General features: G+C 47.9%; 1 protein-coding gene across 1 annotated transcript in view; it reads left to right on the top strand.

Annotated features, from left to right (window-relative positions):
- The window catches only part of MOCOS (molybdenum cofactor sulfurase), a 41301-nt gene that overhangs the window by 10700 nt on the left and 5327 nt on the right, over positions 1-25274 (top strand). Inside the window, exons 5-12 of the mRNA XM_040984662.1 lie at positions 1314-1390; positions 4210-4409; positions 8466-8582; positions 10423-10848; positions 13045-13207; positions 16346-16424; positions 19413-19537; positions 21866-21971. Coding sequence (XP_040840596.1) covers positions 1314-1390; positions 4210-4409; positions 8466-8582; positions 10423-10848; positions 13045-13207; positions 16346-16424; positions 19413-19537; positions 21866-21971 — 1293 coding nt within the window. The remainder of the gene's footprint in view (positions 1-1313; positions 1391-4209; positions 4410-8465; positions 8583-10422; positions 10849-13044; positions 13208-16345; positions 16425-19412; positions 19538-21865; positions 21972-25274) is intronic.

Raw genomic sequence — 25274 nt, forward strand, 5'->3', positions numbered from 1 at the left:
TTTTTTTTTTTTTCCTCCCCTCATGTGTATTTGTGACGGGAACTCAGGAGTTCTAATACCCAGTTCAGATGCTCACTAAAATCATACCTGGGTCATGAGTTATAAACATAACATGTGGCTAGCCAGCCACAAACACCTTTTCTAAGAGTTGGTTATGAGTAAATATTTATCAATAATCTGGTAACGTTTTAATGTATGATTGGCCAATAGGATCATTTACTGATTATATGTGAACTCAACTGTCAGTCAGCTTCTGAGATAAACAATGCTACCCAGGAGAGGATGCAGCACATACCTGGGGGAGGAGCTGCTTGTCATACAACAGTCTGCACACATGGTGGGGGCAGCAGGAGGCCAGGCACACAGGTACGCAAAGGGTGCCCCATGGGGCCAGGGGTTGCACAAGACCCCTCTGGCCACTGGTCACGCAGACTCCATACCGAGTTACTCAATCACTAATGCATGCACGTGGATCAATCATCACTTGGTTATTAGCAGCCTTTTCTCTGCTCCCCGACTCCTCCTCAGTGCCAGCTCTGGTGATTTTCCCCAAGAGGACTTAACCCTGGCCACCTTGTCCCACCCAAGGGCCGCCAGCCCTTTTGCTGACTGCTTTCTTGGCTCCTCTATGTGTGTTTGTTGCTTTTTGTGTCTTGTCTCACAGGCTGTAAGCACTCTGTCTACTGTAGCTTTAGCAGCTGGGACGGTGCCCTGCATCCAGTAGGTGGGCAGTCAAGATTTGCTGGCAACCCTGAACTAATTGTGAAATGCAGACATGACAATGCTTTGACAATCAGGAGGGTATGCATCTGTTGTGTTCCTGATACCTTTGTAATTTTCACCCAAGCCTGCCACAATTCCACAGGCTACAGGACCACAGACCAGCCAAGAATTTCAGAGCTGTCCACTTGAGCCCGCAGAGTGGTCAGTCAGTAGTGCCCTCTGGTAGTCAGAGGGCAGTATTTCAGATGCTATGGCACCTGAGGTTACAAGCCCTTTTGACGATTTCCTGGGGATGGCAAAGCATATCTTGTTGGCTTAGCTTCTCAAGGTGGGGGTTGTGTCTTGGGGCCCTTCAGGACCCACTGCTACCTGAGGAAGGTTGGAGCTGCAGAGCGGGTCAGGTCCAGAGGCAGGCAGTGTATCTGGTATGCTCAGCTCCTCTTCTGCAGGAGACAATGCTGTAAGGTCGCTGAGGAAAGCTATTGGCAGACTGTATTCAGCCTATAATCCAAGCCTCATTTTAGAGCACAAAACACACTTGGATTGTGTTGGTCAACCTTGACCTTGTTCCCTTCCTGCCACGGTCACAGATTTGAAGATGGCACCATCTCGTTTCTCGATGTGATTGCGGTAAAACATGGATTTGATGCCCTAGAGCGCCTCACAGGTCAGTGTATGTTTTTCTTCCTTAAGTTTTTGTTTATTTATTTGAAAGACAGAGACAGACAGAGACATCTGCTGTCTCATTCCAAAATACTGCTGCAGCTAGGCCCAGAGCCAGCGTCACAGAGCCTAATCTGGGTCTCCTAAATAGGTGACAGTGGCCCACCCACTTTGGTCCCTTATCTCCCTGGGTTGTGCATTAGCAGGTGGCTGGATCTGAGGCAGAGGAACCAGGACACCAACATAGATGCTCCAATATGGGATGCTGGCATCGTGGCTTAACCCACTGTGCCCATTGCCTGTTCCGTCAGTAGGCATTTTGTCCGTGTAGAATTTCCTCTTCATTTTTCTGGTTTTTTTTCCCTTGTAAAGATTTATGTAAAGATACACAAAATTGAAAAGATTATGTAAGGAAAGAAATTTCACACACATATATAGAGCTTTGGGAACACCCTTCCCTTCATTCCCCCCCTTCCTTTTTAAATGTTAATTTTTTTAAAAAGATTTATTTACTTATTTTTAATTGGAAAGTCATATTTCTAGATAGAAGGAGAGACAAAGATCTTCTCTCTGCTGGTTCACTCTCCTAGTGGTCGCAAGGACTGGAGTAGAGCCAATCTAAAGCCAGGAGCCAGGAGCTTCTTCCAGGTCTCCCATGTGTGTGCAGGGTCCCAAGGCCTTAGACCATTCTCTACTGCTTTCCTGGGCCACAAGTGGGGATCCGATTAGGAAGTGGAGCAGCTGCTGGGACAAGAACCAGTACAAGAACCAGCGGAGACAAGGCAAGGATTTAGCCACTAGGCTATCGTGCCGAGCCCAATTTTAATTTTCATTATTATTATTTACTGAAAGTCAGATATACAGAGGAAAACAGAGACAGAGAGGAAGATCTTCTGACTGATGATTCACTCCCCAAGTGACCGCAGTGGCTGGAGCAGAGCCGATCTAAAGCCAGGAGCCCAGAGCTTCTTCCACCAGGTCTCCCATGAGGGTGCATGGTCCCAAGGCTTTGGGCCTTGCTTGACTGCTTTCCTAGACCACAAGCAGGGGGCTGGATGGGAAACAGGGCCACCAGGATTAGAACTGGCACCCTTATGGGATCCTGGATGTGCAAGGCGAGGACTTTAGCCACTAAGCTACCGTGCCAGTTCCTAATTTTCATTTTTTTAAAAAGTGTTTTCTAACTATCTGCTGGTTCGTTTCCCACATGGTTCCAGTGCTTGGAGTTGAGCTGATCCAAAGCCAGGACTCAGGAGCTTCTTCCTGGCCTCTCACGTGGGAGCAGGAGCCCAAGGACTTGAGACTGCCTCCTACTGTCCTCCCAGGCCACAAGCAGGGAGCTGAAAGGGAAGTCGAGCAGCTTATTTTTAAATTTTATTTCCTACTTTTAAATTTTATTTTTTTGAAATCCAGAGGGAGAAAGGGAAGGAAAAAGGCAGGGAGGTAGGGAGGGAAGGAGGGGGAGAGAGAAAGAGAGAAGCAAAAGGAAAGAAATGTTCCCTCTGCAGATTTATTCCTTAAATGGCTGCAATGGCCAGAGCTGGGCCAGGTCAAAGGCAGAAGCCTGCAGTATCATCAGGGTATTCCATGTGGGTGCAGGGGCCCAAATACAGGGACCACTACTTTCCCAGTCACAGTAGCAAGGAGCTGGATCGGAAGTGGAGCAGCCAGGACTCAAACTGATGCCCACGTGGGCTTAACCCGCTGTACCACATACCAGCCCCCGCATTTGCTACTTTTAAGTACAAGTCACTGACAATAGTTCATGCTGTCAAGCAGCTGTCTTTCACTCTCCGTCACCGCTAACGGACACTCTGCCCTTCCTCACCTTTTCCTCCCTGCCAGGCCCAAGGGCCCTCCACCTGCTTTCCGTCTCTAAGAATCTGCTTCTTGCAGGTGCCTGCTGGAAGAGAACAGTGTCTATTCCTTTGCATCTGGCTTATTTCACAGGGCGTAATGTTCTCCAGGTTCAGCCAGGTGGAACCGTGAATTCATCCCGTGCTTTACTCCCCAGTGATCACACTGGCCAGGACCAAGTCAGGCAGAAGTCAGGAATTCCATCTGAGTCCCCTGAGTAGTGGACAGGAACCCAGATGTCTGGGCTGTCACCTGCTGCCTTCCAGGGGTATTAGCAGGAAGCTAAAAGGGCAGCATAGAGTAGCCTGGACCTTTACCTAGCAACCTGATACAGACTGTGGGCACTCCAAGCAGTGGCTTAGCCTCCTGTGCCACAATACCCACCACCGGATGATATATACTTTTTGCTACCTGTTGCCTTTAAATAGCTTTATGAAAGAAAAAGATGACAAGAATTTCTATGAGAAAAGCCCATAGAAGCAGCAATGGAGCCAGTGTTGAGCTCCAAAGGACTAAACATTTGTTGTTAGGGTATGCCATTCCATGTTTACAACATGTAGGATTCTTAGCACAGTATCTGGGGTGCCAGTTATAAGGAGTTTTGTTTTCTTTTTAAGGAGTTGAAAAATGTATTTGAGAGGCGTGTACATAACACAGTGTGGGGGTGAGCAAGCCCTCTAGTCTGTTGGTTCCCCACCAAAATGCCTGCAACTTGGAGGCCGAACCTGGGGCCCAGGCACTCCGTGGGACTCCCATGTGGCTGGCAGTGGCCCAGGTAGTTGAGCCATTCTCACGGCCTTCCATGGTCTGCATCCAACCCAGGCGCTCCGATGTGACTCGTGGGCCCCTTAAACCAGCAGCTTAGCTGCTAGGCCAAGGTCCCGGCCCCAAGCTTGTTTCTTAAAGGAGATTGGGTTTTGCGTCACTCCCATGGTGGTCTCTCTGCATTTCCTGATTGGTCTCCAGGTGGCATGGAGAATATAAAGCAACACACCTTCTCGCTGGCGCGGTATACCTACACTGCCCTGTCCTCGCTCCGGTACCCCAACGGAGCCCCCGTGGTGCGGCTCTACACTGACACGGAGTTCAGCAGCCCTGAGGTTCAGGGCCCAATCATCAACTTCAATGTGCTGGACGACCGTGGGAATGTCGTCGGCTATTCCCAGGTAGGTTTTTCTCTTCCTCGGGCTGTGCTTTTCACAGCAGAATGGCTCCCCGCTGGAGCTGGGTGCCTCTCCAGCCGGGACCCTGGGGCGCAAGGCCTCTGTGCTCTGGGAGCCGCTGTGGTAAAGCCCTGGCACGCCCAGGTCACCAGCAAGTGGCCTCACTTACAGCTATTTCTCTCAATTACTTCAAGTTCTCTTGCTGTGATTGTTACAAGGGGACTTTCAAAGGTTGATGGGAAAGTGGGAATGGAAAGAGAAGCTTTGCTGTGGGCATCTGGTGCAGCGGGACCCGCATTTCCTATTCTGGAGTGTCTGGGTTCAGGTCAGCTTTGCTTTCCACTTGCTAAGCCTGGGAGGCAGCAGGTGACCCAGATGCACCTCTTTCTCTCTTTCTCTCTCCTTTAAATAAAAGCAAACATTTTAAATAGATAGGTTTCCTTTTTTATTTTGAAATCTATGTGCTGGTTTTTTTTTTTTTTTTAAGATTTATTTTAGTTTCGGAAAGTCAGATTTACAGAGAAGGAAAAACAGAAAGATGTTCATCTGCTGGTTCTCTCCCCAAATGGCCACACTGCCAGAGCTGAGCTGATCCAAAGCCAGAAGCCAGGAGCTTCTTCCGGGTCTCCCATGTGGGTGCAGGATCCCAAGGCCTTCAGTTGTCTTTGGCTGCTTTCTCAGGCCACAAGCAGGGAGCTGAAAGGGAAGTGGGGCAGCTGAGACAAGAACTGGCACCCATATGGGATCCCAGCAGATGCAAGGCAAGGACCTTAGCCACAAGGTTATTGTGCCAGACCCTCCTTTAAGACTTCAAAGAATTGGGGCTGGTGCTATAGTGTAGTGGTTAAAGTCCTCGCCTTAAATGCACCAGGATCCCACATAGGCATTGGTCTAATTCTGGCGGTTCCATTTCCCATCCATGTGCTGGTTTTTTATAATGTACATTTTTCTTTTTTTTTAAAGATTTATTTTTATTATTTTTTCATTGGAAAGGCGGATATACAGAGAGGAGAGACAGAGAGGAAGATCTTCCATCCGATGATTCACTCCCCAAGTGAGCGCAACGGGCCGATACTATGCCGATCCGAAGCCAGGAGCCTCTTCCGGGTCTCCCACGCGGGTGCAGGGTCCCAAAGCTTTGGGCCGTCCTCGACTGCTTTCCCAGGCCACAGGCAGGGAGCTGGAAGGGAAGCGGGGCTGCCGGGATTAGAACCGGCGCCCATATGGGATCCCGGGCGTGCAAGGCGAGGACTTAACCACTTGCGCCACCGCGCCGGGCCCATAATGTACATTTTTCATGAAGTCTGGGAAAACCTCATGTATGGAAAATAATCCACTGTTTAATTTTTCAAGTGCCCCCAAGTGGCCAGGTCTGGGACTGCAATCCAGGTTTCCCTTCTCGGCGACCACCACGCTGAAAGTCCTGCTAGCTGAACAGTCACGGCCGCCCCCCAGGGTCTGCATCTGCAGGACGCTGGAGTGAGGAGCCCGGGACTCAGTGTGGGACACAGGGATCTGAACTGCTAGGCTCAAGACTCACCTCAGAGTTCCAGTGTCTCTGCAGCAAAATAAATGTTATCTTTTACTCACCTTTCCCATGAATTTTTTGCAATGCCCTCATGTTTTATTTAGCCTTCTTGACTCAGCCAGGGGCTATTTCACAGCACCCTCCCTTGAAGGCAGGCTGCCACCTGTTCATTTCCACTGCTGTAAGAATAATCAGTCTTGCTCTCTCCCTCTGTCCCTCTCTCTCGTTGAGTCAGCAGGTCCATTCCTGTTTTCTTGAAACACCCCAAGTTGCTCTGGGTGTTTAGGCACCCATGGTCTCAGGGGGCTCATGGTCCTGGCCAGGGTCACCCCTTAATCCTGTCTGCATTCTCCCCCCCCCCCCCACTGAGCTGGTCCCACCTCCTCTGAGCAGCACATGCTATTGGCTGTTGGTTTGTGGAAATGCGGTCTTTATAATTTTGAGAAATGTTCCATCTACAGCTAATTTGTAGGGAGTTTTCTTTTATCATGAGAGTTGAATCATACCTCACTCAGAGTTGTTCTTTCACTTATTTGAAGTTCTATTCACTGTCATGATCTTATCAAATGCTTTCTCTCTGCGTCTATGGAGCTATGTGGTTCTTGTTATTCATTCTATTGATGGATTTATGATGTTTATTGATTTGTTAATACTGAACCACCCTTGCATTTATAGGATAGATCACCCTTGATCATAAAGTTTGATATTTTTTTGACGTGGTTTTAGTTGAGCATCTTTGCATCAGTGTTTGCTTGACCTAATCTTGATAAGGTATAGGAATCCATTTGTTTGAGGCTGCACAGTTTATTAGTGTTTAGTTCTTCATGGTAGTTTATGATCTTTTGTATTTCAGTTGTAGTATCTTTGTTTTTATCTCTACTTGTATTTGTTTGAAATTTTCCTCTTTTTTGCTTTGCAATTTGGCTAGAAGTTTCAGTTTTATTTTCTCAAAAAGCCAACTTTTTCTTTCTTGATTTTTTTTTTTAGTTTCAATTTCGTTTATTTCTGTGCTGATTTTTATTATTTCTTTTTCTTCTGTTAATTTTGAGTTTTCCTTTTAAAGATTTCTTTATTTTTACTGGAAAGGAAAATATACAGAGAGAATGATGTTGCATCTGCTGGTGCACTCCCCAAATGGCCACAATGGCAGGAGTTGACCCAATCCAAAGCCAGGGGCCAGGAGCTTCTTCCAGGTCCCCCTTGCGGGCACAGGGTCCCAAGGCTCTGGGCCATTCTCCGCTGCCTTCCCAGGCTATCATCAGGGAGCTGGATCAGAAGTGGAGCAGCTGGGACATGAGCCAGTGCCCACATGGGATGCTGGCACTTGCAGGTGGAGGATTAGCCGGTTGAGTCATTGTGCAAGCTCTTACTATTTTTTTTCCCAAGTCTTCAATGTCTTTGAGACATTTTTCTTTTTTTAATGTAAGTATTTAATGCTATTAACTTCCCTCTTAATACTGTTTTTGCTGTATACCATAAGTTTTGATATGTTGTGGATTAATTTTCATTTACTTCAAGAAATTTTAAAAATTCCTTTTTAATTTCTTTAATGATCCAATTATCACTCAATAGCATGTTTTTAGATTTCAAAGTATTTATGAGTGTTCTGTTTTTCTTCTTGTTGATTTCTTGTTTTATTTCTTTATGTTGTAAGATGATACATGGTATGATTTCAATCCTTTTAAATTTGCTGAGATTTGATTTGTGTCCTAATATGTGGTCTACTCTAGAAATTGATCTGTGAGAAAGAAAATGTGTATCAGGGTTGGCACGGTAGCCTAGTGGCTAAAGTCCTTGCCTTGAGTGCTCCGGGATCCCGTATGGGCACTCGTTCTAATCCTGGCAGCCCCCTTCCCGTCCAGCTACCTGCTCGTGGCTTGGGAAAGCAGTCAAAGACAGCTCAAAGCCTTGGGACCCTGCACCTGTGTGAGAGACCCGGAAGAAGTTCTGGGCTTCTCGCTTTTGATCTGCACAGCACCGGCCGTTGGCGACCACTAGGGGAGTGAACCAGCGGATGGAAGATCTTCCTATCTGTCTCTCCTCCTCTCTGTATATCTGACTTATCAATAATAAAAATAAAAATAAAAGTAAAAGTAAAAATAAAAAGGATGTGTAACTTGTAGCTTTTGGGAGAAGTGTCCTATAAATGCCTCTTAGATCCATTTCTACCTCCTGGAACCAGCAGAGGGCAGGCAAGAGCCTTGAAAACTTGAGATTGTGTAATTGAACCCAAAGTTGGGGGGACTGAGGCAAAGCAAGCACCTCACATCATCACAGGAATGCTTGTTGTCAGGCTGCCATGGGCCTGCCTGGCATAGTTCCTGGCTGGAGCCTGCTCTGGGAGGGCCGCAGCTCCACGGAAATATCTTGTGAACTGGGCTGGAAACCTGGGGTCTCCGAAATTGAATTTGTTCTTTGCACATTTCTGAAGCCTACTTCTGTAATCCAAACACTGACCTGAAACTCCTCCCCTACAAGGCAGAGTAAATTGGACATCAGTAACCCTGGCTCATGTCCCATTTAATCCACAGGTCGACAAAATGGCATGTCTTCATAACATCCACCTGCGAACTGGCTGCTTCTGTAACACAGGGGCCTGCCAGAGGCACCTGCAGATAAGCAACAACATGGTCAAGAAGCATCATCAGGTGGGTTCAGGGCACTGTGGCCCAGGCACTGGCCTGCATGGCCCTGGCCAGCACCTTTTGTTGTGCTTGTGGTGGGTCCTGAGTCTGGCATGGGGGCTGGTGCTGTAGACTCATTTTTGAGGGCATTCTGTGGATGTATGAAACAAAACAAGGGTCAACAAAACCAGAAAATAGGATACTATCTCTATGGCAGTGCTTTCTGAGCCAGTTCTTCCTTTGGGGGCAGAAATATTAGGGTAGAGAGGGGTTTAACTAGGGAGGTGTTATATCTGCACTTCTAGTTCCCCCAGAGTATCACCTGTATGCTAGAGTTGGCCTCCTCTGCATTGGAGTGGCATGGAACCTTCTGGGGTTGAAGAATTTTGTGTCTCCCTGGATCCTCCCTCCCTAGCTTTCCTTTGGGCCTGAGGTTTCTAACTTTGGGCATGGGGAGTGTCATTTCATAAGAGTAGCTTGAATGTCACAGAGCCCTGATTTACTTTGGGATCGTTTGTAATTTGAGTTTGCTTGGGTTGCTACTGAAGATTGCATACACCAGATCCTAACTAACTGTTAGCTGGGGATTACTGAGAAGGAGAGAGAAGAAAAGGGAGAGAGAGAAGGAGAGGGAGGGGGGAACAGAGCACACGGGAAGAGGGGAGAGAGGCTCAGAGCCCAGAGAATGGTGGTTCTAGACCTAATATTTGACCCTGTGGAATGCCACAGCACCATGTCTCTGGGCCATTGGTCTGGACCCAGGGAGATTTCCGGGAAGCCTAATGCACCAGGTTGACCAGTGCCCAACACCGGGCAGCTGGGCTAGGAGACCATCTGCCTTTTGTCCCTGCTGCTGGCTGAGACTCCTGGGCTGGCTGGCTTCACGGCAGGGACCTAGGCTGCTTGCTTTGCAAGCTCCTCTGTCCTCCACTCCTTCTTGAAAGGGCAGCTCTGTAGGCCTCCTGTCAATCCTGAGGGAGGCTCATGGGGGCCAGCAGATATCTGTTCCGCTTTAGCTCTGGTAGGCATAAGCTGGTACCTGCATGGGCCAGCACTGTGCTGAGTGCTGGCTTAACAATAGCCATGAAGTGTTTCTGCCCAAAACTTTCACGGCGCCATGAAGTTGGGTGGTTCCATTTAAGCTCTGAGCAGACTGAGGCCCTGAAAGCAGGTTTCTGAGCGCACAGAACTGAAGGCTGTCTCAGACACACAGCTGTGGATTACTTTACTCTATTTTTACTTATCTGTCTATTTGAGGGTGGGAAGGAGAAAGTAAGGTGGGGGGAGAGATGGGGGGAAGAGAGGGAGGGAGGGAGGGAGGAAGAGAGAGAGAGAAAGAGAGAGAGAGAGAGAAAGGGAAGAAAAGGGGAAAAGAAGAGGGACAGGGAGGGAGTGATTGAGCCCATCTGCTGGCTGACTCCCCGAGTGCCCATGATGACGCAGGCTGCGCTGCAGCTGAAGCTAGGATCTCAAGAACTTGAGCCATGACCACTTCCTGCTGGGGTCTGCCTTAACAGAAGGATGGAGTTGGGAGCCAGAGGCAGGTGCTGAACGGTTCCTGTTGATGTAGGATGCTGGCGGTACTAGTGTCTTAACCAGTATTACTGTACTTCACTACTATTAATTTCTTAAAATTCTTTTATTTTGGTAATCTTTACATAGTTGATGAGGGCACAAAGGGTCAAGGGCTACAGGAATGTGTGGGTAAGACCATTGTTTCCACATTAATATTTTTTTTTCCTGTATCCAGGGTAAGGGAAGAGATAAGGGGAAAAGCTCCACCCACTACTATTAATTTTAAAATTAATACAGTTTGCCTTGCGACATGCATCCCTCTGGCTGATCTGTGTCCCCTGTATTTTAGGCTGGCCATGTCTGCGGGGATGACGTGGACCTCATCGATGGGCAGCCGACAGGCTCCGTGAGGATCTCGTTTGGTTACATGTCCACGCTGGAGGATGCCCAGGCCTTGCTCAGCTTCATCACGGCCACCTGGCTGCACTCATCCAAGGGCCACCCTGCCCGTGTGGCCGCACCACTAGGGGTGCAGGATGTGGCGATGGTCCAGGAGGGATGTGACCTTTCTCCTCAGGAAGGCTCCCTCCCCGACTCCCGGCTTCCGATGGACCCGGCCACCCCTGTGAGCGTCCTGGGCCCATCCTCGGCTGAGGCCGGGCCGGCCCTGCAGACGCCTTCAGAAGGAGCGGCGGGAGTGCCTGATGGGGGCTTGGGGACACATGTTGTCACCAACATTTACCTCTACCCCATTAAATCCTGTGCTGCGTTTGAGGTAAGGACTTTCTCTTTGTTTCCCACTAGAATAGCCATCTTTATTTGTAAAAATGCAGAAATAATATATGTTATTTCGGTCCTTCTAGATTCTCTTTTTTTACAAAAACAAAAAGGCACAGAACAACTTTCTCGTTGTCTTTTTTTTTTCAGCTCTCTCTGCTGCCCCCTTCAGTTAGCTGCTAGTCATTGCCTGAACTGAAACAAATCCCTTTTCCTGGAGTGGTCATTTAGCCTAGCGGTTAAGATGCCCACATTGAAACTTGGAGTGCCAGGGGGCATTCTTGGCTGGTCTACTGACTACAGCTTCCTGTCCACGCAGACCCTCGGTGGCATTAGTTAACGACTGGATCTGGTGATTGCGTGCCTGCCACCCACATGGGAGGCCCGGACTCGGGTTCCTGGCTGCTGGGGTTGGCCTGGTGTGCAGCCCCAGGCACTGTAGCTTCCTCTTGCACATCTGTCCCTGCACTCCACAGCCCCTCCTTCCCACTGTCCATGGGGCCTCAGTCTTTCCTGCCTTCCTTCACTGGAAGACCCATCTAAGTTTGCACCCACTCTCTCCACAAGAGGATGCCTTAAGTAGTAACTGCCTTTTTGATCACATTTCCAGCTAAAGCGTTCAGATTCCTGTGGGTAGGCAGACCAAGCGCTCAGAGCAAAATAGCAAGAGAATGAAATAGAATCTCAGTTACTTTGAAAGTCATGCTGTCCTAACCATCCCCAAATCTTTTCAGTCTTTGCCGAGCAGACGACTGGCTAGGGAAGGAAGAATCCTCATGGAGGGGATGCTGCACCAGCCTTAGTGCCCGCAGGTGCTGTTGATTAATCTACGGACAAGGACACTTGCCCAAGGCCTGAGCGCCATAGGCAGAAGGGGTCTTTCTAGGTTAGAGATGACTATGAACTTGCTAATATGAGGATTCACTGAAGAAATGAAGGCGGTGGAAGAAGAGCTGGTGGAGTAAGAGTTTAGGAAAGAAGTAGAAAGGGACAATATAACACTTAACAGAAATGTAACCCCTGATTGGTCATCTCCATCCAACCTCCCCTACCACCTCCCCGTGGCTCAGGGAAATCACGGCCAGTTCCTGGAGCCGATGGAGTGGCTCAGCACCCCTGTCTTTCCTCAGTCTTGGCTTTGCTCCTCTTGGGGGCCTGGGTTCTGGAAAGACATATACACAGAGAGAGGGAGATGCAGAGAGAAAAATCTTCTGTTCACTGGTTCATTCCCCAAGTGGCCGTGAAGGCTGGAGTTGAGCTGATTTGAAGCCAGGAGCCGGGAGCCTCTTCCAGGTCTCCCATGTGGGTGCAGGGTCCCAAAGCTTTGGACTGTCCTCTGCTGCTTTCCCAGGCCACAAGTAGGGAGCTGGATGGGAAGTGGAGCAGCCAGGTACTTTCTGGTGCCCATATGGGATCCTATGTGTGCGAGGTGAGGACTTTAGCTACCAGGCTGCTGTGCCAGGCCCTCACACTGTATTATTCTTATTATCTTGTATTATTCCAGACTTGTCCAACTGCCAAGCTTTCCATTGCTTTCTGCATCCCTGTGAACTACTGCTAAAGTGTCTTCTGAGTTCTTCCTCATTTCCCGGCATGGCAAGCTGCTTGTGGCTTCCCAAGCCTGCTCCCTGCTACAGCCATCAGAGCAGTGATTTCCCCAAAGATTTCCAGTCCTTTTTCACTGATGGAAGGTGTTAGAAAGCATGAGCCAGGCACTGGGTGTGATTAGCATTAGTTTTGTAGAAATACAAGGCATTCAGAAATTGTACATGCTTAGAGTGGATCAGCGAGCTCAGTAGCCATCCTAGGGCAGCCCCAGTTTGTGCAGAGGTGTGTCTGTGCTGTGAAGCTGTGCCTGGCAGGAGCCTCACTGCTGGGCTGGCTGCGGTCAATGGGGAGAGAGCCAGCAGAGGTTTATTTACCTCCTGGAGATGCCCTCTAGTGTGCTCTGAAGGGATGCAAGGTGCAAGACTTCCCCACTCCAAGCCCAGGCTGCAGTGGAGGAGGGCAGAGAGGGGACCTCCAGGCTCAGTGGAACCTTGCTCCCACTATCTCCTTTGCTTTGCTTTCTTGGTTTCCTCTCTTCCCCTCCTCCTCTTCTTCCTTCAAGAGCATCTGCTGAACGAATGAAGTCCATTGGCACAGTCTTTTGTGGAGGAGCCCTGCCCTCAGCTGCACCTGTTTTTCTGTCTAGGTGACCAGCTGGCCTATAGGAAAGCAAGGGTTGCTGTACGACCGGAGCTGGATGGTTGTGAACCACAATGGCATTTGTCTCAGTCAGAAGCAGGAGCCCCGGCTCTGCCTGATCCAGCCCTGCATTGACCTGAAGCAAAGGATCATGGTCATCAAGGCCAAAGGTACAAAAATGACACTCTCGGAGGGCAGTTCAGAGTCCTTTTATCTCATGTAATCATAAATCATGGATTTTGTTCTACAAAAGATTGAAGTAGTCCTGAAGTAACTGATATGATTGGGGAAGATGACAGCAGTTTGTTTCCAAGTTGTTTTAGGGAAATTTCTGGCAAAACAGTAATGGTCTGATGGTTCAGTCAGAAAGTAAAGAGATATAAACTTTGGGGCCTGGTGCAGTAACCTAGCAGCTAATCCTCATCTTGAACACTCCAGGATCCCATATGGGCAGCGGTTCTAATCCCGGTGGCCTCAATTCCCATCCAGCTCCCTGCTTGTGGCCTGGGAAAGCAGTCGAGGGCGGCCCAAAGCTTGGGATCCTGCACCCGCATGGGAGACCCAGAGGAGGCTTCTGGCTTTGGATCAGCTCAGCTCCAGCCTTTGCGGCCACTTGGGGAGTGAATCAGCAGACAGAAGATCTTTCTCTGTCTCTCTTCCTCTCTTTGTATAGCTATCTTTCCAATAAAACTAAATAAACCTTAAAAGAAGAGAGATATAAACTTTGAAATCATATAATGGCCTTTTCTTCTTGCTTTTTTTTTTTTTTTTAAATTTCCTTCCTTCACCATAATATGTATGGCAGGCCTTAAGTCTTCCTTGCTGGTTTTTATTATGAGTTGTCTAATGTGCAGATAGAAAACTGTGCAGCTATCTCAAAAAGTTCATGGAAGATGTGTATTATGAAAAAAGCTATGCCTGGGTTTTATTTATTTTTTGGTCCCCAAATAAATTTCCTTCATTTGTATTTTTCTGTAAAATTTTTGATGTACCAGTTCTGCCCAATAGAGCTTTTTCTGATAGTGGGAATATTCAGTGTCCACACTGTCCAGGTTGGTAGCTCCCAGCCACGTGGCAGCTGTTGAGCACTTAAACTGTGGCAGTGGGACACTGGAAGTGAATGGTTGTGTTGCATTTGCAGTCCTGTGAATAGTGGCCAGTGGCTACGGTGTTAGCACAGGTGTAGAGGATGTTAAGAGTGTGATGCATGAGGGTAGCATCCTATTCTGGGTACAGTTGGATAGATACATATAGAGAGTGCTGCCATCTGCTGGTTCACACCCCAAATGGCGGTAACAGCAAGAGCTGAGCTGGTATGTAACTTCTTTTTTAATATAATTAATCTTTTATTTGAAAGGCAGGGGCTGGGCACAATAACTTAGTGGCTACATCCTTACCTTGCATGTGCTAGGATCCCGTATGGCTATTGGTTTGTGTCCCAACTGTCCTACTTCCCATCCAGCCCCCTGCTTGTGGCCAGGGGAAGCAGTCAAGGATGGCCCCAAGCCTTGGGACCCTGCACCCATGTGGGAGACCCGGAAGAAGCTCCAGTCTCCTGGGTCAGATTGGCTCAGGTCCAGCCATTGTGGCCGCTTGTGGAGTGATCAGCAGAGGAAGGATCTTTGTTTCTCCGGATCTCTGTAAATCTGCCTTTCCAATAAAAATAAATAAATCTTAAATTTGAAAGGTAGATTTACAGAGAAATGGAGAGAAAGATCTTCCACCCACTGGTTCACCCCCAAATGGCCATTGCCCTTTCCCTGCTTGAGTGAAGCTGGGAACTACAAGCTGTCCTGTTGTTTGCCCTCTGCTCTGCTGGAGGCAGGGACAAGTGTCACAGATTTCCCTGTGGGCTTCCTGAGTCTGCTTTTATCTTCTGCTGAGAGTCGGTGGGCAGACGTCTTCTACTTAGCTTGTAGTTTCCAATGTCACCTCCAAATAACAATCACTTTGAACCACCCTTTTCCATTTTTATTGCTTTACCCTTTTTTCTTTTTTGTCTTTTTTTCTTATATATTTCTTCTTCCTTTAAAATTTTTTTCTTTTGTTTTTTATGTGTTTTTTCTTTTTTCATTTTTAATTTATTTTTATTTTTCTACTTTCTTGTTTATTTGCCCTTCTTCCACATGATTACATTTTCTCGTCATTCTAATATAATGGATAGAACTGCAATGGGAGAAACCTTCACTACTGATTTATGGGATGCTTCCAAGTCTTCAAAAATAAGAATGATGTTTGCTATAGGTTTTTTTTTTTTGATAGATTTATCAAGCTAATGTGGTTCCTGTTTTTACCAAAAGCATTGTCTTAAGTAACAGTCAGTTCTTACTGAGTATTTTTTCTGCAACTGTTGATCTTTCTTCTCCCATAGTTTACTAATGTGATGCGTTATAATGATAGATTTTCTGTAATGTAATGGAACTAATCCTGCTCCCCAAAATACTATTTAGCAATGGCTTTGATTTACTAATAGCTTGTATTTTTCTATCTGTTTTTAATAGGGGTTTGCATTTACAATCTTTTTTTGCTCCTAAGATTTATTTATTTTTATTTGAAAGGCAGATTTATGGAGAGAAAGAACACACACACACACAGATTGAGAGAAATCAAGAGAGATCTTTCATCCACTGATTCACTCCCCAAATGACTGCAGTGGCTAAAGCTGGGCTGGTCTGAAGCCAGGAGCCTGGAGCTTCTCCATCTCACAGGAGGCTGCAGGAAGCCAAGGAGTTGGGCCATCCTCTGCTGCTTTCCCAGGCACATAACAGGGAGCTGAATCAGAAGGAGAATAGCTGGGACTCCAACTGGTGCCTATATGGAATGCTGGACTGAAATCAGCACCCCTGATGCCTCAGGCGGAGGCTTAACTTACAGTGCTGCACACAGGCGCCCATATAAACTTGTTATACAGTACTGTTCTTGTTGAAGTTCAGATATCCAGGAACTTAATATGTTATGTGGAACTGTTACATATGTGTGTTTTGTATTTCTTTATACTAAAGAATTTAAATGTAACTCAGGGAACAGTGACCTCAGGATGTACTTATTCCTAGGTAGAAAAATCAGAGGAATTAATTGAATGCGCAGGGACTGTAGGTGTGTTTGTCCCAGTGCAAGGTGTATTGTGAGAGAGCTGTGCGAGGCCGACGCTGTCGGTGGTGCCAAGGATGATGAAGGACAGCTCCATGTGTTATAAAAACAATTCTGAAAGTCAGCTGTCTACTCGGTCCAACCAAATGCCAGCATGCTTGAGCTGCTCGGACACTTCATAGCCTGGTGGTGAATTTCTGTCTACTCTTTCTCACCAGGGATGGAACCTATCGAGGTGCCCCTGGAGGAGAACAGTGAACAGGGTCGGATTTGCCAGAGCAAGGTCTGTGCTGACAGGTGAGATGCCAAGGCGGGAGACAAGCATGCCCCGCTGCCTGGGTGCCCAGGGAGAGAAGAGCCGGGCCTTGTCTGCTCCATCCTCTGCTGCACCCTCCATTTCCCTGCTGCACTTTCTGCTCTGTCCGTATGGACTCTGTTTTCCAAGTCCACCAAACACATACATTTCTCGCATTTTGGCCCTCGCTGTTTCCTCTGCCTGAACTCTCTTACTTAGCTCTCCAATGGACTCATTCCCTCTCCTCTGTCAGTTCCACCTTCATCAGGTTTGCTCAAAACTCTCAGAGAGCTGGCCAGCCACCCACAAACACCCGCTCGCTCCACCCCCATGTCCCCATTGACTCTGTTGTGCTTCTTTGCATTCATTATTATTCCCAACATTGCTATATGTGTTTGTTTATCTTTAGTTTTCCAGCTTGACCACCTGTGTTCTACCTGCAGGGCTTGCAAACAGGCCAGGGGCAGAGTTTGGGGTGGGAGGACAGGCTAGCTGGGGAAATGGTTGGAAGGAGGCAAAGAGTGGCTGCTGGTCATAGTTGGAAGGGGTTAGGGATGCAAGTGGGAGGGCCGTCTGATCCCCCATGGTAGCAGGAGGCAGGATTACCAGGTGAGCTAAGTGGAGCATGATCGGGGAGAAGAATCAGGCAGGTGTCAGATACATCTTCTGGCTATACAACAACCCGGACTGGCTAACAGGTTGGATGAAGAGGCTGAAGGTGAGGGGATGTCAAGGCTTTTCAAGTGTAGCTTTCAAGTGACAACTCAAAATAATGTTTCAGCTAGTTGTAGATTGTTTCCCAGTCTGGGTTGTTGATAAACCCTTTGGTAAATTCTAGAAAATGAAAAGTTGTCACACGTAATAGCATTTCTGTTTTATTTCTTGGTCACACATTGTTTATCAATTTGTCCCTTGTTATCTAAATCTGAACATAGGGAAGATACAATTTCCCAATTATGGGAAATCTATTGTGTCTATTACTTCTGCCAGCTTCCCCCTCACACACTAAGTGTTCAAAATACCAGGCCACTTAAGATGTGCATGTAGTTGCCCATTGGTCAATGCCATGAACGAATTGCTGGGGAAGATCTGTGCTCACTGGACACCACATTGCCTGATATCACAGCACATTGCATTTTCTTTTGCCCTGCCTTGAGCAAGAGAGTCATATGTGTCATGATGTGATGTGTTACATGTGAAGGGAGCATCCATCCCAATGGGTGCCAGGCAGGGGATCCCTTTAGGATCCTGAGAGGTTACACCTCAGGATACGGTGCCAGGCTGATGGTGTGAGGACTATGCTTGGCATGGCTGAGCTTTTTGGGTAATGTTGGCCAAAGAGCTGAGCACTTCCTATGTCTTTTCGCCAAGATATGCACAGATTAAACTGTCACATTATAGTAAACATTTTAATGATGGCACATTTTCTTTTTTTAAAAGATTTACTTAATTTTTTCTTGGAAAGTCAGATACGCAGAGAGTAGGAGAGAGAGGAAGGAAGATCTTCTGTCTGTTGATTCACTCCCCTCAAGCAACAGCAATGGCTAGAGCTGAGCCAATCCGAAGCCAGGAGCCCGGTGCTTCTTCTGGGTCTCCCACACAGGTGCAGGGTCTCAAGACTTTGGTCCATCCTCAAGTGCTTTCCCAGTCCACAAGCAGGGAGCTGGATGGGAAGCAGAGCTGTCGGGATTAGAACTGGTGCCCATATGGGATCTTGGTGCATGCAAGGCGAGGACCCTAGCCTCTAGGCTACCATGCTGGGCCCAATGGCACATTTTCAATTAGGATAAAGGATTTGGGGTGGACATCTTTGCATGTTGCTGGAGCCAGTCTTCTGACAAAAATATAGCCATGTAGGAATACATACAGTTGTTTCTCGGACTCCTCCTCAGCTGTCCCTTTCACTTAGCTGGGCCTTCAAGGGATGCTGTGTTTGGGGGTAACTAGAGATTTGATATATTTATGTCTGGAACCCTAAATCTTCAACATAACAAACATGGAGCTGGGTGCATTTTCCCCATGGGAGGTCCCATGCTCCCCTCTCCTCCCAGGACAGCAGGATGTCTATTTGTCCTGGTAAAAATTAGGAAGAAGATAGGTGTCAACATACCCATCCTGTATTCCCACAGGAAGATGCTCATGATTTTGCATTATAAATCCACATTGGTGTGATGTACATACACTTAAAACGATTCAGGAGGCTCCTGGAGTTTAACAACCCTGGGCCAATAAATGTGCTTATATTAGTAATTTAGAGACCATGTTAACAAGTCAGTACACATGATCAGGTCTGGAGTAAGCAGCTAGGACACATTTCTGGGTTCAAGCATTTCCTAAAGCAAAATAACTCTGGAAGAGCTTATGTCCAAGGTCTATGGTTCTCAGCATTAAAAATTCGTATTAAGGTGGCTTTCAAGAGGAACTTCTTTTTATTATTCAAACATTTTAATTTTTAAAGATTGATTTTATTTGAAAGTCAGCATTACACAGAGATGTTCGCTCCACTGGTTGACTCCCCAGATGATCTCAGGGGCTAGTGAGGCTGAACCCAGGGGCCAGGAGCTTCTTCTGGGTCTCTCACACGGGTGGCAGGGTCCAACCACTTGGGCTATCTTCTGATGCTTTTCCCAGATCATTATTCACAAAGAGCTGGCACAGAAGTGGAACAGCAGGGACTTGAACAAACTCCTATAAGAGATGCTAGTATTGCAGGTAGCGGCTTGACTCACTCAGCCACAGGAGGAACTTCTAGAATTATTTATATTGTGAAAATGCTTCCCTTCAGCCTCCCAGCCCCTTCCCTTCTGCCTCCCCATGCCCTACCCCCCAGCATCTGCCTTCTGGTGCCTTGGCTTCCCACGCACACTTTAGGCTTCTTTTTCTGGGGGACTTTGGCAGGATTAGATTTTGTAATCTAACTTCTCTGAATTTGTTTATCATTAAATAGGTACTGTATAGCAGTTTACCCTCTGCTTTTTTTTCTTCTCCAGGGTAAACACTTATGATTGTGGAGAAAAAATTTCAAACTGGTTATCCAAGTTTTTTGGCCGTCCATGTCACTTGATCAAACAGAGTTCAAGCTTCCAGCGAAATGCCAAAGTGAAACATGGAAAAGGTATTAGATGTGGTCTAGGTTCTTAGAGGACGTTAGCACATGTCAAGATCCTGCCCATGCAGTGGATTCCCAGGGTAGGCAGGAAGTAGGTGGGAGTGACCAGCCGTTGGTGGGAGGCTGCTGAGATGGCCTCAGGTCAGCAGGCAGGGTGGTGCCCTTTCAAAGGCCAAGGAGGCCCTCAGGCCAGCTGTTTGTGCTTTTGCTCAAGACTCGAGCTTCGGTGGCACACATTTAGAAGCACAACTTGGATTCATGAAGTCAGAATGTTCCTAGTTTCCATGATGTCCTCAGATCAGGACACAGGGACCGTTGGACTGCTTTTCAGTGGGGAGACCATGTCTCCCATGTGGGTGCAGGGTCCCAAGGCTTTTGAGTCATCCTGCCTTCCTTTCCCAGGCCACAGTCAGGGAGCTGGATGGAAATTGGAGCAGCCAGGACATGAACTGGTGTCCATAAGGGACACCATGCCTGAAAAATGAAGATTAGGCAGTTGAGCCATCATTCCAGCCCCCAAAATATTTATTAATTGTGAGGGCAAATATATATAGAGAGACAGGTATCTTCCCTCCACTGGTCACTCTCCAAATGGCTGCAATGGCTGCAATGGCTGCAATGGCTGCAACTGTTGCCAGTGGCCAGGAGTCTGGAAGTTCTGTGTCTCCCATCTGAGTGCTGGGGCCCAGGCCACAGGGAGTCGAATTGGAACTTGATCTGGTACCCAAATGGGATGATAGCACTGCAGCTAGAGGCTTAACTTCCTATGCCACAACACCAGCCTCCTTGTATTTGTTTTGTAGTGGAAGGCAGACTAGCACAGTTTAACAAAGACAGATAATGAAGGGAGTGTACCTGGCAGATGAGGTGGGCATTTCATCAAGGCCTGAGAGCCTAGTCTGCATTCACACTGCAATGAAACCCAAAATTCAAGCCTAGAGCTACCAGTCTGCTGACTGAGCAGGTGCTGGGTCTGGGTTACTGAGCAGCATGGATATTGCTTAACTTGCCGACGACAATGGAGACAGAGGAGAAGGGCAGTGAGCAGCCCCGGGACTGGTCAGGTAAACCCAGTAGGGCCAGGAGGGTGCAGGCAGGGCATGTGAAACAGAGCAAGGAGCTTCAGCCTCTTATAGGAGACAACTCCTGCCAGGAGACAGTGGCTGGAGGTGATGGTGCTGGGTGAGGCTAGGTGGCTGGGCGTGAGAGCCCTGGCAAGCCGCTGTCTTTGTGAGTTGTTACCAGGGACACTCCCAGTTGCTTTGGGGAGTGAGTCTGGCAGTAGCAGTGTCCAGGAGGAGGAAGCTCGGGCCTCACCACTGAGCCTCCTCAGGCCTCACGCTGGCTGCTATGGGGTCCCACGCTGGCTGCTATGGGGTCCCACATTGGCTGTTCTGAGTCCTCGTCCTCATGGGAGAAAGAATTCAGATGAGAAGTAGCAAGCATGAAGCTTAATGAAGAGAAACATTGAGAGAGTAAGCTGACGGGCCAGGCGGGCTCCTCCGTAAAGGACTGAGAGCCTGTTCTGTATTTTTTTTTAATATATTTTTTTCATCTGCTTGAAAGTCAAAGTGGCAGAAGTTAGAGAGCGATGGTTCACTCCCGCATGTCTGCCACCTCTAGGTCTGGTCTACACTGGAGGTGGGAGGGATTGTAGGGATTCAAGTTCTAGGGCCATCTTCCGCTGCTTCCCAGTGACATTAGCAGAAAGAGCAGAGGAGCCAGGACACAAATTCGGCCCTCTACCATGGGATGTGCTTCTTCCAGTCAAGACTTCAACCCCACACCTCCTGACCTTAGATGATCTTTTTAAAAAGATTTATTTATTTTTATTAGAAAGGCAGATATACAGAGAGGAGGAGAGACAGAGAGGAAGATCTTCCATCCAATAGTTCACTCCCTAAGCGTCTGCAATGGCTGGAGCTGAGCCAATCTGAAGCCAGGAGCCAGGAGCTTTTCTGGGTCTCCCATGCAGGTGCAGGGTCCCAAGGCTTTGGACTGCCCTTGACTGCTTTCCCAGGCCACAAACAGGGAGCAGGATGGGAAGCAAGGCCACCAGGATTAGAACTGGCGCCCACATGAGATCCTGGCACGTGCAAGGCAAGGATTTTAACCACTACGCTATTGTGCCGGGCCTGACCTTAGATGCTTTTAGATGGACTATTCTAGGAAGTCATTTTCCTCTTGGGAGGTCTGAGTCATTTGTCAGGTACCATTTTGTTTTCCCTTATGGAAGCAGAATCCACCTTTAAAAACAAGTTCTTGGAAGCAAGCTTCATTTGCATTTCAAGAAAGCATCTCTCTCTCTTTTTTAAAATGCTCCATCATTTTCAGATCAATTTCCTGCTACGACAGCCACCCTTTCTCTGGTGAATGAGGCACAGTACCTGCTGGTGAATCAGTCGAGTGTTTGGGAACTTCAGCAACAACTAAGTACCAGGTAAGACCTCTTGGCTGAGGACCAACGGACAGGAACTGCCTCTGGGGGGAGGCCTGGCTCTACCTGGGGAAGGATTTGAGAGTTACAGAGACTACCGTCTTCACTCACTCCTGCGGCCCAGGGAGGTGAGCAGAGCCTTTGGCCGGTTCCCAGTAGTTTTTTGAGAAAGTTCTCATTTACTGTCCATTGACCCTTAACAATTTCAAGATCCCCAGAGAGGAAGCCCCAGCCAGCATTCTCTAATCATTTCATTATTTTAAAATATTTCTTTCATGGCTTCAGTGGCTGGAGTCAGGCCAGTCCAAAGTCAGAAGGCATGAGCCTCTTTTGGGTTTCCCAGGTGGGACTTGAACCATCCTCTGCTGCTTTCCCAGGCACATCAACAGGGAGCTAGATTGGAAGTGGGGCAGCTGGGACTTGAAGCAGTGCCCACATGGGATACCAGTATGATAGGCAATGACTGTTCCAGCCATGCCACAGTGCCGGCCCCGAAAGATGTATTTCTTTATTTGAGAGGTAGAGTCTTGAGAGAGGGAGATTTTCCATCCATTAGCTCATGTCCAAATGCCTATAACAAGCAGGACTGTGGTAGACCAAAGTCAGGAGCCCAGAAGTGGGTGGCAAGTGAGAGGCTGGGCCAAGCATTCTCTGCTGCTTTCTCAGGCATGTTGGCAGGGAGCTGGATTGGAAGTTGTGCAGCTAAGCCTGGAGCCTGCATTTATATGGGATGTTGGTGTCAGAGGCAGTGGCTTAAGCCACCATGCCACCACCCACTAGGTCATAACCCCAGCCTCTCATCATTCCATTAACTAACACTTGGTTAAATTGAATTGCCATCAAGTTGGCCTAGTTTCCTGGCCAACCCTTCCATTGTCTTCTGCGTCCCAGGAGCCTTGTTCTACTGGACAGTAATTTTGAGGGCTGATAAAAGAACAACTGTGAAAGCCTTTTGCATTTTTTTAAGTAGGTTTACTTATTTTTTTATTGAAAAGTTATATTTACAGAGAAAGAGAAAGATTTTTGTTTGGTGATTCACCCCCCAAGTGGCTGCAATGGCCAGAGCTGAGCCAATCTGAAGCTAGGAGCCAGGAGCCTCTTCTGGGCCTCCTACATGGGTACAGAGTTCCAAGGCTTTGGGCCGACCTCAACTGCTTTCCCAGGCTACAAGCAGGAAGCTGGTTGGAACTTCGAACAGCTGGAACATGAATCAGTGCCCATATGGGATCCCAAGCATGCAAGGCGAGGGCTTTAGCCATTAGGCTACTGCTCCAGGCGCAAAATCCTTTTGTGTTTAACTGAGGTGATCCCAGACCTGACTCCTGTGTGTGCCAGCCAGTATGGGGTTCAGCTCAGTCTGTCGCCCACATCAGCCTAAATACATACTGGTGGTTGCAGTTGCTAGGTTGGTTCTGCCTCCAACCCCATCTCTTGCTCAAAGTAATGGATGCTGCAGCCCAGCCCAGCCCTACCCACCATACACTTGGTCCTCAATGTACCCCAGCCCAGTTGGAACAACCCCCAGTAACCCCACCAGGTCCACCCTCAGCCCTGGTTCCTGTGCTTGCCAGTATGTACAGAAGACTGGTTCATTCTGTCCCACATCCCATTTTGTTCTATCCTGGATTTTGCACTTTCCACATGGCACAACCCTGCCCAGTCTACCCTTTCCAGAACCAATGCACACACTTGGCAGCAAGTGGAGCAGCTTGCCTGGCCTGACCCATACTCCTAATCTGAATCATGTGCTCACTGGTGGGAGATACAGCTCACCATGGGAGTTCCCCAATTTCCCCCACTTAGCCTACTCCCAGATCTCATGTATGCCATTGGGTGCTAGGCTCTTAACCAACATAGCCTGCCCTCTCTGTCTTGGCCTTTGTGTGTGCTGGTGGATACTGTGGCCTGTTCCGCCCAATACCCTATTCCTGGATGTACCTATGGGTACTGAAGCCTGGACCAGCTTGGCCTGTTCTCAACCCCAGTACCCATGAGAGTCAGAGGTTCCCATGGTCATATCTAGCTTAGCCCTTCACTACCCCACTCACTTGAGCAAACTAGCAGGTATTTCAGTTCCACAGGGCTAAGCCCACGTAGTCCCCACAGAATCTGCTCCCAGAACTGATGCTCTCATGTGCTAGGCAGTGTCATGGTCGAGACTTATGTTACCTATCTCCTGTTCCAGTACACACAGACAGGAAGATCTGGGTGAAGCCCCCAGCCCTAGCTTTAGTGTGTACTGGTGGGTGGTGATCAGTGGTGGTTGATGCTAACTAGCCCAGCTCAGGTCTCCCACATGTGTGGGTGCATCAGTCTGATCCATAAAGGTCCTCTAACTTCCTTCTTCCAAACCTCTCAGTCTCAGCCCCCTCACTTCCCTGCAATTACGGTGGCCCTGTTGGTAAAAGTCCCCCAGGAGTCATTCCTCACCTGCAACATACTCCTTTGGCAGTCTTCCCTTGCACGCATCCTCATACCCACTTTCTTGAGAGGATCACAGTCCCCGCACCTGGGAGCACATGGGTTCCCCAGCCCTGTCTTCCCAAGTCCAATTTCCTGGTGGAGGGGTGTGCTGACCTGGAGCTCTGGCTACCCACTAGGGACCCAAGATCATGGACGGGTTCCCAGACTGGCTACCTGGGATCTTACCCCTCTGCTCACTTGGGACGCAAGTACATGTGCAAGACCTCAGGCCTGGCCCAGTTGCACATCATACCAGCATGGGGCCTTTCCCCACTGCTCCCCACCTGCCGTTGGAACGAAAGCACATGCGCAATCTCAGGCCCACTCGACAGTTCGCTGCAAGTCCTCAGATCCCAGAGCTCATGGAAGAGAGTGTGCCTAATGTTGGCTCAGTCTGCACAGACAGAAGAAAGCCACCAGTGGCTTCATTTTCACACAGATGTTCTTTAACTTGGCACAAGGGGAGCGATTCAGAGTGTGCTCATGAGACACATTTACAGGGTTTCCTCTGAGTGAGGATGGACATGCATGGAGCTGCCAAGTACCATTGTTCATAACCCCATAGCAGTAAACAGAAAATTAAAACATGAGTTACAAAAATAGCCTAAGCTACTTAAGGCTGAAAATAAGACATTCATCTTCTATGTTGAAATGTATGATGTTTTTAAGTTTTTAATTTGTTTAGAAAATGTTAACAGATATAAACATTTTATATATTTGTGGGGTACTATGTTTTAACACATGCATGCATCATTTAATGTCCACAGTAAATATTTGTCTCTTCAAATTTCTGACATTTATTTTTACTGAAACACCCAACATTGTCTTAGCTTTTTTTAATTG

The sequence above is a fragment of the Ochotona curzoniae genome, unplaced genomic scaffold (assembly GCF_017591425.1).
Source record: "Ochotona curzoniae isolate NIBS_2020 unplaced genomic scaffold, NIBS_Ocur_1.0 contig_43, whole genome shotgun sequence".
NCBI lineage: Eukaryota > Metazoa > Chordata > Mammalia > Lagomorpha > Ochotonidae > Ochotona > Ochotona curzoniae.